Source organism: Miscanthus floridulus, chromosome 16 (genome assembly GCF_019320115.1).
Source record: "Miscanthus floridulus cultivar M001 chromosome 16, ASM1932011v1, whole genome shotgun sequence".
Taxonomy (NCBI): Eukaryota; Viridiplantae; Streptophyta; class Magnoliopsida; order Poales; family Poaceae; genus Miscanthus; species Miscanthus floridulus.
The window spans coordinates 808,859-822,020 of record NC_089595.1 but is presented as its reverse complement, the minus strand read 5'-3'; the positions used below and the strand labels follow the sequence as shown (position 1 = coordinate 822,020).

The window sequence follows — 13,162 nt, the reverse complement described above, 5'->3', positions numbered from 1 at the left end:
CGTAGGGGTGCCAGGAGTGGTCGGAGCGGCGGTCCGACCACAGAGCCCCCCGAAGGTGCCTCAAGCGACGATGGAGGAGGACGAGGTCGTGGAGATCGAGCGCGCCACGCCTGAGCCCTAGTCCATCCAGATTCTCTGGAAACACGGGGAAGAGGTGGTAGTCGTCGAGGAAGAAAACACCACCAGAGAGATAAAGAGGTTGAAATCCGCCGTCGCCGGAGTTATGACTCAAATCGAGGTGAGTGCCACGCCAATAACACCGATAAATGTTGTCGGAAGATCAAGGTTTATCTTTTGCACTGTTAATCCGTAGGGGATAGCTCGGACAGCTGAACAACGGCACCAACTGATAAAGAGGATGGAGCCCCTCGCCGAGGAAAATAAGATACTCCGGGAGGCTTTAAGTCTTTCGGAAAAAAGTATTCAGAGGGCCCAGCGGGAGCAGGACCTTGCGGAGTCGAATTCGCAGGACCTTGAACATCAAAATGGGGTTCTGTCCGAGCAACTAACGGCGTCGTCCGAGCAGCTGAAGAAGACATCCGAGGAGCTAGCAATTGCATCTGAGGAACTTAAGAAGATGTCTGAGCAGTTGAGCAAGAAAAACGTAGAACTCGATAGTAAAACTGAACAGCTCGACCGGAAGTGCCAGCAGTTGGAGGATGCATCCAAGCTGAAATCGGGTATTCTTTTTCACATAATGTGCTTTGCAGTAAGTGGCCGTATTTTTTTTGTGTCTTATCTTTTGTGCTTGCAGAGCAAGATGCAGAACTCAACCGACTTCGCCAGACCGTCGAACAAATCCGACAAGAGAAAATGAAGGAGTCGGATCGAGCCGACAAACTGGCCGAAGAATTGAAAGGTAGGTTTCCCCTGATCGGAAGTGACGCCGTAATTCTTTTTGCCGTGACGAACCATTGTAATTCTTGCAGATTATCGACATAAAACCAAGGCACAGTTCGATGTGCTGGTGCAAGAAGCCAAAGTCCAGAAGGACAACTTCAACACTATAACTGCCGCAATAAAACCAGTGCTGGACTGCGTTGACGTTGAACCGGCGCCCCGTCCTGATGGTAGGCAGCAAGGGCCAGACACCATCATTCAAAGATGCAAGGCAGCGTGGGAAAACTTCAAAAACTTCAACCGTGACGCCGTTTTGACCGCCGCTACTCATGCCCTTGCGGTGGTGAAAGGTCCTAATATGGCTAGAGGGGGGGGGTGAATAGCCTATTTAAAAATCTACAAATCAACTAGAGCAATTTGATTAGTATGACAAATAGCGTAATGCAAACTTGCTCTAGCTCTACAAGGGTTGCAAGCCACCTATCCAACAATTCTAGTTGCAATGATTACTTAGACACACAAACTTGCTATGTAATTACTCACTAAGAGCTCTCAACCTTGCTACTCTAAAGAGCTCAACTAGATGAATGTAAATAATAAAGCAAGCTCTCAATTCTAATTACACTAAAGAGCTTGTATCAACTAGTTTGCAAGAATGTAAATGAGTGAGTAGAGTGATTATACCGACGTGTAGGGGATGAACCAATCACAAGATGAATATATAGCCAATCACCGAGAGAATGCCAAAGACAAGAGACAATCGATTTTCTCCCGAGGTTCATGTGCTTGCCAACACGCTACGTCCCCATTGTGTCGACCAACACTTGGTGGTTCGGCGGCTAAGAGGTGTTTCACAAACCTTGTCCACATGATAGGACACCGCAAGAACCGACCCACAAGTGAGGTAACTCAATGACACGAGCAATTTACTAGAGTTACCTTTCGGCGCTCCGCCGGGGAAGGTACAACTCCCCTCACAATCACCGGAGACGGCCACGAACAATCACCAACTCATGTCGATCCTTCACCGCTGCTCCAACCGTCTAGGTGGTGGCAACCACCAAGAGAAACAAGCGAAATCCGCAGCGCAACACGAATACCAAGTGCCTCTAGATGCAATCACTCAAGCAATGCACTTGGATTCTCTCCCAATCTCACAATGATGGAGATGAGTGGGGGGGCTTTGGCTAAGCTCACAAGGTTGTTATGTCAATGAAAATGTGCAAGAGTTCCCCCATGAGCCGGCCATGGGGCTATAAATAGAGCCCCAATCAAATAGAGCCGTTATACCCCTTCACTGGGCAAAACGCGCTCTAACCGGACGCTCCGGTCATACTGACCGGACGCTGGCCCTCAGCGTTCGGTCGCCCGATGGACGCCACGCGTCACCAGCTTCAAACGCTATTCGTCAGATTTCAATGGCTGCGAAGCTGACCGGACCCTCCGGTAAAACTGACCGGACGCTGAAGCCCCAGCGTCCGGTCGTTTCCAGTAAGCTCCTCGAGGCATATTTTTTCGACCAGACGCGTCCGGTCCACCTCGACCGGACGCTGACCAGCGTCCGGTGCTCAACCCTACCCACTGTGCCGTCTAACAGCTCGACTGGACGCAGCCTTTCAGCGTCCGGTCGCTGAGTGACCCAGCGTCCGGTCAGTAGACCGACGCCAGCATCATTTCGACCAACTCCATTTCAACTCTAACTTCTTCACCCTTGCTCAATTGTGCCAACCACCAAGAATTTTGCATCCGGCGCAATAGAAAATAGACATTTCATTTTCCCGAAAGCGCCGAATATTATCAACCCTGCAAACACCTTGTGCACATGTGTTAGCATATTTTCACAAATATTATCAAAGGTGTTAGCACTCCACTAGATCCTAAATGCATATGCAATGAGTTAGAGCATCTAGTGGCACTTTGATAACCGCATTCCGATACGAGTTTCACTCCTCTTAATAGTACGGCTATCTATCCTAAATGTGATCACACTCACTAAGTGTCTTGATCACTAAAACAAAATGGCTCCTACATTTTATACCTTTGCCTTGAGCCTTTTGTTTTTCTCTTTCTTCTTTTCCAAGTTTAAGCATTTGACCATCACCATGCCATCACCATTGTCATGATCTTCGCCATTGCTTCATCACTTGGAGTAGTGCTACCTATCTCATAATCATCTTGATAAACTAGGTTAGCACTTAGGGTTTCATCAATTAACCAAAACCAAACTAGAGCTTTCAGGTGGTTCGGTCCCATTATCCGTCCATCGACATCCAGTCGATAGGTGGTGGGTTCGCCGATGGGCTGAGCGACGCGCAGACCCAGCAGCTGGAGGATGACGTTGAGGATGTGGCGAAAGTGCTTGTCGGTGATATAGACCTGTTTGGCGAAACCGAAGCTGCTGGCGAAGCTTAAAGAACTGCTCGGATATTACCGCTTGTAATACATGATTTATCTGGCTAAGAAGAATCTGTGTATTATCAACCCGATGCACTTTTTCCTAATATAAGCTGTGTTCGATCTTTTAGTTTTCACTGAACTAAATGCCTTAGTTAGGTCGTGATCCGTAACGCATAACGCGGAGCCCATGCGTATGTTGGAGAAATAGGCGTTGTCATAAGACCGCGTCCTGCCGGCCAACATGCCGAGCACCGAGCTCATGGTACGTTTGGTGGGGTGTTAGAGCCTTGTTGCCCTCCAGAATTACTATTGCGAAAAAACGTTCTACCCAGCAGCCAACGTGAATAACGTGGTGAGAGAAATGGCTAAAGCGGCGTCCGAGCGGTTAGTTCATAACTGAAATCTAGGTCTTGACTAGCCCATAGTCCATAACGTCGAGCGCGGAGGCGCTGACACGTGTAGGACGAACAGGCATGGGCAAGGAACCACAGCTGACCAACCATAACGCAGAGGGCGGAGCCCCTAAGCACGTGTAGGATGTAGTCGGGGACTGGGTCGTTTCCATAGAAAATAGAAGGAAAAAAGGTGTGCTGTTTGACGATCGGCGGGCTATGTTGCGAAAATTGAAAGTGCAACACCGTCGTTGTTTTTGTAGGAAAACCTACGCGTCCCGGAGGAAGCATAGTAGGTGATTTTTGAAAAAGTCGTGTTCGGTGATTGGGAGTTAATGTGTTCGGCGAATTGGAGAAATCGTGCACGGCGATTTGGAGGAATCGTGCTCGGCGATTTGGAGGAATCGTGCTCGGCGATTTGGAGAAATCGTGCTTGGCAATTTGGAGAAATCGTGCTCGGCGATTTTGGAGAAATCGTGCTCGGCGATTTTGAGGAATCGTGCTCGGCGACTTTGGAGAAATCATGCTCGGCGATTTGGAGAAATTGTGCTTGGCGATTTGGAGAAATCGTGCTTGGCGATTTGGAGAAATCGTGCTTGGCGATTTGGAGTTTTCGTGCTCGGCGATTTGGAGAAATCGTGCTCGGCGATTTTGAGAAATCGTGCTCGGCGATTTTGGAGAATCGTGCTCGGTGACTTTGGAGAAATCATGCTCGGCGATTTGGAGAAATCGTGCTTGGCGATTTGGAGAAATCGTGCTTGGCGATTTGGAGTTTTCGTGCTCGGCTATTTGGAGTTTTCGTGCTCGGCGATTTGGAGAAATCGTGCTCGGCGATTTTGAGAAATCGTGCTCGGCGATTTTGGAGAAATCGTGCTTGGCGATTTGGAGAAATCGTGCTTGGCGATTTGGAGTTTTCGTGCTCGGCGATTTGGATGTATTAGTCGAGCGTATTGGAGGCCATCGCGGTGTGGCTTACATCTCGCTAACGGTAGTTGAAGCTTATGATGAAGGAAAAAATGTAGAGAAATTATGGAGACCAGAACTTTATTAATATTAAAGTAAAAAATACATATCTATGTTATTTCAGGGGAAGAAACGTATAAGGTGCTCTATGTGCCAGGAGTTGGGAACATCAAGTCCATCTAGGTCGCATAAACGATAAGACCCTGGTCGAGTAACACCTTTTACGATGTAAGGGCCCTCCCATGGTGAAGACAGCTTGTGAAGCCCTTCGGTTTTTTGTTTCCGACGCAAGACGAGGTCACCGATCGCGAACGAACGACCTTTGACGTTACGGTTGTAATACCTCCGCAGACCTTCGAGGTACTTGGTTGTGCGAACGCAAGTAATCAGACGTTCTTCCTCGGCCCGATCAATGTCTTCTGTCCGAACAGCTGCGGCTTGGTCTTCATCATAGTTTTCTACTCTGGGTGCTCGGAATGCAATATCCGCTGGAAGTATGGCCTCTGAGCCGTAGACCATAAAATATGGAGATACGCCGGTACTGCGACTAGCTTGAGTGTGCAGTCCCCAGATCACAGCTGGTAGTTCTTTGAGCCATCTCCCCGGGTGCTTTTCTTCTTTTTGATAGAGCCTTTTCTTGAGGGCGTCGAGGATCATACCGTTAGCTCGCTCGACCTGACCGTTAGCTCTAGGATGAGCAACAGAAATGTATTTAACAGAGATGCACCTGTCCTCGCAGAAATCCCAAAAATGATGGCCGGTAAAAGTTGTCCCGAGGTCGGTGATGATGTTGTTTGGGAGACCGAATCTGTGTACGATGTCTTCAAAGAGCTCGACTGCTTTCTTAGCAGTAGCTGCGATGAGTGGTTTGTACTCGATCCACTTGGAGAACTTATCGATGGCGACGTACACATACCGGAAACCTCCTGGCGCAGGTTTGAAAGGCCCGATCATATCCAGTCCCTAGCATGCGAATGGCCAGGAAGCTGGAATGGTTTGTAATTCTTGTGTCGACACATGTATTTGCTTGGCGAAAAATTGACATCCCTCACATCGTCGGACGAGATCTTCTGCATCGGTAATGGCCGTGGGCCAGTAGAAACCTGCTCGGAAAGCTTTGCCGACTAGTGTTCTTGAAGCCGCATGATTGCCACAGGAGCCAGAGTGAATTTCAGATAGTAGCTTCACACCGTCATCTTGGATGATGCATTTCTGCAGTATCCCTTCCTTGGCACTTTTCCCCATCAGGATACCATCCACCAACACGTAGTGCTTACTTCGGTGAATTAGTCGTTCGGTTTTGATTTTGTCGGCGGGTACTTCGCCGTTGGAGAGGTACTTGATGAATTGTTCCCTCCAATCGGCGATCTTCGAAGGTATCGTGAGCACCAACTGCTCGGCAGGGGGTACTTCTACAACTTCCTTGTCTTCCTTAATTGATGGTGTCAAGAGGTCCTAAACGAAGATCCCCGTCGGGGCCGTGGTACGAGAAGATCCTATCTTCGATAGTTGGTCGGCGATTTGGTTTTGATCCCGTACCACGTGGTGATACTCAATGCCGTAGAATTTTCCTTCAAGCTTCCTGATTTCGGCGCAGTAAGCGTCCATCTTCTCACTAGAACAGGACCAATCTTTATTGAGTTGATTGATAACCAGCGCGGAATCCCCGTATACCATAAGGCGTTTGACACCGAGCTCGATGGCTATACGGAGGCCGTGGAGACATGCTTCGTATTCCGCGGCGTTGTTAGAGACTGGGAAATGTATGCGAAGAACGTATCAGAGTTTATCATTCGTCGATGTAATGAACAGAATGCCCGCACCAGCCCCATTAATATTAAGGGCGCCGTCGAAGTACATCACCCAGTGCTCGGGGCAAGTGGTGGCGACGGGTTCTTGGATTTCGGTCCACTCAGCGATGAAATCGATGAGCGCCTGTGACTTTACGGTCGGCCTGCTTTTGAAGTCAATGGAGTAGGTGCCGAGCTCAACAGCCCACTTGATGAAACGACTGTTGGCCTCTTTATTTCGGAGAATGTCTCCCAGAGGGAACTCGGTGACCACAGCGATCTTGTAGTATTCAAAGTAATGTCGGAGCTTGCGTGAGGTGATTAAAATTGCATATAACAGCTTTTGCACCTGAGGATAACGAGTTTTGGGCTCATTAAGTACCTCGCTGATGAAATAGACTAAACGTTGTACCTTGTAGGCGTGTCCAGTTTCCTCGCATTCGACGACAATAGCCGTACTGACAACTCGAGAAGTGGCGGCGATGTAAACCAGCAGAGTTTCATCTGGTCGTGGTGCTGTCATGATTGGAGGTTTTGTTAAAAACAATTTGAGCTGCTCGAAAGCTGTGTCTGCCTCCTCCGACCAAGAAAAAAGCTCGGAGGCCTTGAGGAGCTTGAAGAAAGGCAGCCCTTTTTCACCGAGGCGCGAGATAAATCGGCTTAACGCAGCCATGCAGCCTGTGAGCTTCTGTATATCCTTGACACACGTCGGCCGTTTCATGTTGGTGATGGCGGAGACTTTGTCGGGGTTTGGTTCGATGCCCCGAGCGCTGACGATGTAGCCGAGTAGGATACCGGATGGAACTCCAAAGATGCACTTTGAAGGGTTCAGCTTCCATCGGTATTTGCTTAGGTTGGAGAAAGTTTCTTCAAGGTCAGAGATAAGATTGTCGGTGGTTCTAGTGTTGACGACCACGTCGTCGATGTAGGCCTCGACGTTGCGGCTGATCTGTTGGTCGAGGCATGTCTGGATAGCCCTTTGGTAGGTCACATCGGCGTTCTTTAGTCTGAAGGACATAGTGGTGTAACAATATGCACCGAAAGGCGTGATGAACGATGTTTTAACCTGGTCTTCCTCCTTGAGGGAGATCTGATGGTAGCCTGAGTAACAGTCGAGAAAGGAGAGCAACTCGCAGCCAGTGGTGGAGTCGACAACCTCGTCTATCCGAGGCAAGCCGAAGGGGTCTTTAGGGCAGTGTTTGTTAAGATCAGTATAATCAACACACATTCTCCATTCTTTATTCTTTTTCTTAACAAGAACAGGATTAGCTAGCCAATCTGGATGATACACTTCTTTTATAAATCCGGCAGCTAAAAGCCGTTTTATTTCTACCCTAATTGCCTCCTTTTTGTCTGGCGCGAATCATCGAAGTTTCTGCTTGATTGGCTTAGCGGTCGGCGAGACATTCAAGGAGTGCTCGATCTTCTCCCGTGGTACCCCCGGCATGTCTGCAGGTTTCCAAGCAAACACATCGGCGTTGGCACGTAGGAAGGAGATGAGCGCGCTTTCCTATTTGGGGTCAAGGTGAGCCCCAATTTTCACCGTCTTGGAAGGGTCGTCGAGGCCAAGGCCGATCTCCTTGACTTCCTTGGACTTGGCGGAGGCTCGGGGAGGCTCTGGGATCTCCATGTCGTCAGCAGATGTGGTCTTGGCTTCGGCGACCACGCTGGCCATCTGGATGGAGAGGTCGGTGGCTTCGGCGAGGGTGAGACTTTCCGTCTCGCAGGCATAGGCGACGGAGAGGTTGGCCCGCAGAGACAGGACTCCAGCAGGCAAAGGCATCTTCAACACCAGATACGCATAGTGCGGAACAGCCATGAACTTTGTCAGAGCCGGGTGCCCTAGTATGGCGTGGTAGGCGGTGTCGAAGTCGGCGACATAAAAGTTGATATGCTCCACTCTGTAGTTGGTTGCTGTGCCGAACTATACTGGTAGGGTAATTTCCCCCAGTGGTCTGGATGCCCTGCCGGGCACCACGGCCCAAAAGGAGGAGTTTGAAGGCGTGAGGTCTGTTGTCCTGAGTCCGAGCTCCCTTAGGGCCCCGGCGAAGAGTAGATTCAAAGCGCTCCCACCGTCGACGAGGACTTTCCTGAAGAGCACCTTCTGAACAGTTGCATCAAGGATGAGGGGAAAACGCCCTATGTAGGGTATGTCTGCCCACTGGTCGGCCCTGCTGAAGGTGATGGAGATTTCGGACCACGGGCGATAGCTGGGGTTGGCGGTAGTTTCTTCTGAAGCTATGGCGAGCACTCGTTGGGCGGCGAGCTTCCGTTCCCTTCTGCTTTCGTTGGAGGCGAGACCCCCGAAGATGGTGGCGACCACCTTGTCCTGGTCCTGGAAGGCGTTATTATTATCCCCTGGTGGTCGGCGTCCTCCGTTCCCACCATTGTTGTCGTTGTACTTTTTCTCTTGGAATTCCTTAGCCAAACCAAGGCAATCTTTCATCTTGTGTTTGGTGTTCTTGTGCAGGGGGCACGGACCGTCTAGGATCTTCTTGTACTACTCGTCGTAGTTACGCTTTGTGCGCGGCTCATTGACGTTGGCGACAAAGTGATCTGGTCGGTGGCGGCGATTCTGACCAGGTTTGAATCCATCTAGCCGATCACGTCCGCTGTCCCAGTGGAAACTATGGTCGTCGTAGCGGCGATCGTTGTACTGTCGGTTGTCGTTGCGGTCGTCGTGGCGGCGAACGTTGTGCTATCGGTCGTCGTGGCGGCGAGACGGGCGATTAGTGCCCGTGTCTTCGTTAAAACGCACCTCCGCTTCCTCGGCGTCGGCGTACTGATTGGCGGTTGTGATCATCTCACCGATGCCGGTAGGTGGCTTTCTATTGAACTTAGAACGGAGTTCTCGGTGATGAAGTCCTCGGACGAAGGCGGTGATGACTTCGGCCTCCGTGATGTTGGGAATAGAATTCCTCATCTCGGAGAAGCATCTGATGTAGCTGCGGAGTAGTTCGGACGGCTTTTGGTTGATGCGGTTGAGATCATGCTTGGTGCCCGGCCGCCTGCATGTGGCCATGTAGTTGTCGGTGAAGACTCTCTTCAGATCTTCCCAAGAGCCGATGGAGTCCGGGGCGAGGCTTGTGAACCAGCTCATGGCGGCTGGCGTGAGCATGACAGGGAGATAGTTTGCCATGACGTTGGTGTCTCCTCCGGCGGCTCGGACGGCGGTGGCGTAAGCCTGCAGCCATTGAGTTGGGTTCATCCTTCCTTCATAGGGCTCGACTCCGGTGATTTTGAAACCATGGGGCCACTGGAGCATTCGGAGTGCCCTGGTGAATGCAGGGGGCCCTTTCGGGCTGTCGGGGCCGACATCGGCAATATTGCCGGCGACTATCGGCTCCAGAGCTGAGTCCGGGTTGCCGTATTCCTGCTCGTACTCCTGGCGATGTCGTACTTCATCTTCATGGCGCCCGAAACGTCGTTGGTCAATACGCCGTCGTGCATCCCGAAGGTTGCTGAGGTGCACTCGGGCGTCCTGTTCGACCTCTTGGTCGTGCTGGCGATGATGCTCGGCGCGATGGCCTCCAACTCCCCCCTGGGGAGGTGGTGACTGGTCGGCGAAGCGGCTTTGACTGGGGCGGCAATTGGATCTAGGATCAACTGATCGGCAGATCATGCTTGTGGAGCACGAAGGTCTCTAAACTTCTCGGATCTCGTTAACTTGACAGTGTGCCGCTTTAAGCATAGCGGCGACCTTGGCAAGCTCAGGCGTCTGCGGGAGGTGAGCGAGTTCGTTGGTGGCCACGGCCAAATTAGCGCTCGGAGTCTTGAAAATGTCGTGGCCGTCAATGCGGAGGAATTCTTCGTTGAGGTTGCGATGAAGGGGCCTTCCTTGTGAATCGAACTGGTTATCATGAGCGGCCTCGGCCATCACGATAGCGCGTTCGTTATCACACCATTGCGCTCGGTTGGCATTCCTGTTTTCACGGGCGGCTCGTTCCTCGTCTGTTTCACCGTTCTGGGGGGGGCTGTCGACACTGACGTTGAAAATCGCTCCATCCCGGAAAGGCAGGAGAGGAGGTTGCTTGGTGAAGGTCTCGGTGAGGGGCTCGGTGGATCCTTGAGATTCGGAGTCCGGATTTTCCTCGAGGATAGTTTGGAGAGATGCTCCGAGACCCCGGGCGGCGTGCAGCATGTTGACGGTTGGTGGAAATTGGTCGGCGAGCTGGTCGGCGAATTTGCCCCTCAGGGCATCCTGATATGTAGTTGCGGTGTTGGCGAGCCCGAAAGACAGGGCGGCGGGCCCTGGAGTCTGCCGAGCATTGAACGTTGACAGATCGGGATCAGAGGGTACTCGGTGCTGAACAAGGGTGTCCAGAGCCGACTCAGCAATGGAGAGGCAATCGGCGAGTTTCAGGCCGACCTGATCGATAGATTCGATCAGATCATCGTTGTTGACATGCCTCCTCTGGTAGCAAGGAAGCGAGTGGTGGGTGGCTGATGGAGCCGACCTCGGAAGTGGTTCCAAGATTGGATCTGTAGTTGCAGATGCGAGGGTGGTCGGTGCGGAACAGATCTGCACCGGCTCGAGAAGCTCTCCAACTCCGTCGGCGTTGATGACCCACGTGATGGATCCGACCGTGAAGATCTGGCCGGGCTACGGGAGGGATGAAGAGCATGCGGAAAAAACCATCTTGTTGGACAAGGAAACAGCACGCACACCCCTACCTAGCGCGCCAACTGTCGATGGAATATCGTCGGCAGTCCACCGAGGGGCACCCCGCGATGGTAGATTGATCGGTAGAGGAGCGTGTAATCGAGAACAAGAAGGCAACAGAGACACATGAGTTATACAGGTTCAGGCCGTTGGTACGACGTAATACCTTACTCCTGTGGTCTGTTGGCTTGCATTAGCTATCGTATGATTTGCCGTGAATTCGTAGGGGGTCCCTGCCCGCCTTATATGGTCTGGGGGGCAAGGTTACAAGTTGGTTAGATCTGAGAGATAACCGGAAAGTAATAACAGATTACAAGAAACATGGGATCGTATATATCCTATCAGATCTCGTAACATCTTTAGGATATCCTCTCCGTGCCTTGCGGGGGTCACCGAGCAGAATCGTGCCCCGCAAGGCTCCTTCTTGCGGGCTGGACCGCCCCTGGAGGCATAGCCCATGTGACCTGCCGTGGGTATCCGGGGTCGTACCCCCCACAGTTATACACTTTCACCATGAGTCGTGATTTGCCCTTTCGCCCAAGTTGATCAGCCTCTTGACCCACTACCAAGGAAGGTCGGTAGGGTTCACTATGAAGCTTTTTAAAAGTCCCTCTAACAAGTTAGTAGCTGCTAGGTTTCAGCAGCTAGGCGAATGGAGCCCCTCTAACAGAGTGGCACATTCCACGCCAGCTATACACACTCTGAGAGACAAGAAGCCATTCTGCAACCTAGGCCTATCCTAATGCGCCTTAAGGTAACCACTAACAAGTTAGAAAAGCTCAGTTTACTTAGCTAAAGCCAAAGCCGGAGCCATAGCTCTCATGGTTGTACTGTAAGTCCCGGGTGATCACTTACAGATAAGTCCTTACCGAGAGGAATCTAAAGCATTTGGAAAGTAGCCAAATACTCTAGCCCCCCTTTATCCAAGTTGCTAAAAAGCATATTTTAACATTATTGCATATACCATTAGTCAAGTTACAGATTATGGTTATTTAATTTGAGCACAAGTAATATACTACCCAATGTAAATCACCCATGGTGTCAAGGTACAAGATATCAAATAGCTAGGATGTCCTTAGTGGTAATCAAGGTAGACACATGCATCATGATTTAAATGATTAAAAGTGAGTAGGTGTCAAGGATGATCCCATGCTATACTTGCCTTAAACTCAGATCTTCTGCTTGTTCTTAACTTCCAAAGAATTGCTTCTTGATCACCAACGCAAAGCTCACCGACTAGACATGATCATAGAACACCACACAATCATCTATGCAATCATACATGAGCTAAACAATAGAACTAAATTAGAAAAATACACCAAACACATAAAGCAACAAGTAAAAATATTTTAAAGATGTTCTTACATGTTGCCATGAACACACAAGCGCGAGAAAGCACATGATTGGAGCTATGGTGAAAAAGAAACGACTAACGTAGGATTCACTTTATATGAGAAAAAGAAAACTACAGGCTTCATTTATTTTAATAATTATATAAAGCACTGTATAAGATAATTCAGAGAAATATTTAAATTTATATTTGAATTAGAAAAACAAAGTAAGATTAATCATATTTTAATTATAAATCCAGTTGCATAATCATTATTCAAGTTAGGATTTATACCATGAAATTCCAGAGCTAGTGACATGCTAAACATTGTTACTGACACGTAGATTACATCGTTATGAATCTAAAGCATCTTGAACGGGTCAAAGCGGAGCTAAAACGGGGATTTTACACTTAAAACATGGTCAGTGGTAGTTCTCTAAGTAATGTGAACTATTTCTGAATAAAATAAATAAAATCAGATTTTTAATCAGATCAGGGACGGTAGCCATGATTATGAAAAAAAAAACGCATGGATAATTTTGCAAAAGAGCATGGCAAACCGGTACTAGCCAATCTGGGCTGTAGATTAAATGATGGATGGCTCAGGATGATCTTATGTATACGTGTATTTCCATTGTATTTCGAGATTTCTTTTTTAAAAGAAAACGGCCACAAAACGTATCCATGACATCTTGTGTTGTCATCAAGCTAGGAATCGGAACAGCTAGGAAATTTGGAGCAGGGCAGAGCATGCACGGCGCACGGCCGGTGCTCTGACGTGGCAGCG

The 13,162-nt window shown here is 49.7% G+C and overlaps 1 protein-coding gene across 1 annotated transcript; it reads left to right on the top strand.

Moving 5' to 3' along the window:
• The first annotated feature begins 358 nt into the window (after positions 1–358).
• Positions 359–10,226, top strand: LOC136513580 (uncharacterized). The gene is made up of 4 exons (XM_066507552.1): positions 359–680; positions 755–859; positions 930–1,070; positions 10,057–10,226. The coding sequence occupies exons 1-4, from the start codon at positions 359–361 to the stop codon at positions 10,224–10,226; spliced, it is 738 nt and encodes a 245-aa protein (XP_066363649.1).
• The last annotated feature ends 2,936 nt before the right edge of the window (positions 10,227–13,162 follow it).

Bases quoted from the DNA above. Each gene is read 5' to 3' on its own strand.
- LOC136513580 (XM_066507552.1), top strand. From the start codon at position 359: ATGGAGCCCCTCGCCGAGGAAAATAAGATACTCCGGGAGGCTTTAAGT. The intron at 681-754 runs GTATTCTTTTTC...TTGTGCTTGCAG, and splicing joins TGCATCCAAGCTGAAATCGG to AGCAAGATGCAGAACTCAAC. The intron at 1,071-10,056 runs GTAGGCAGCAAG...TTAACTTGACAG, and splicing joins ACCGGCGCCCCGTCCTGATG to TGTGCCGCTTTAAGCATAGC.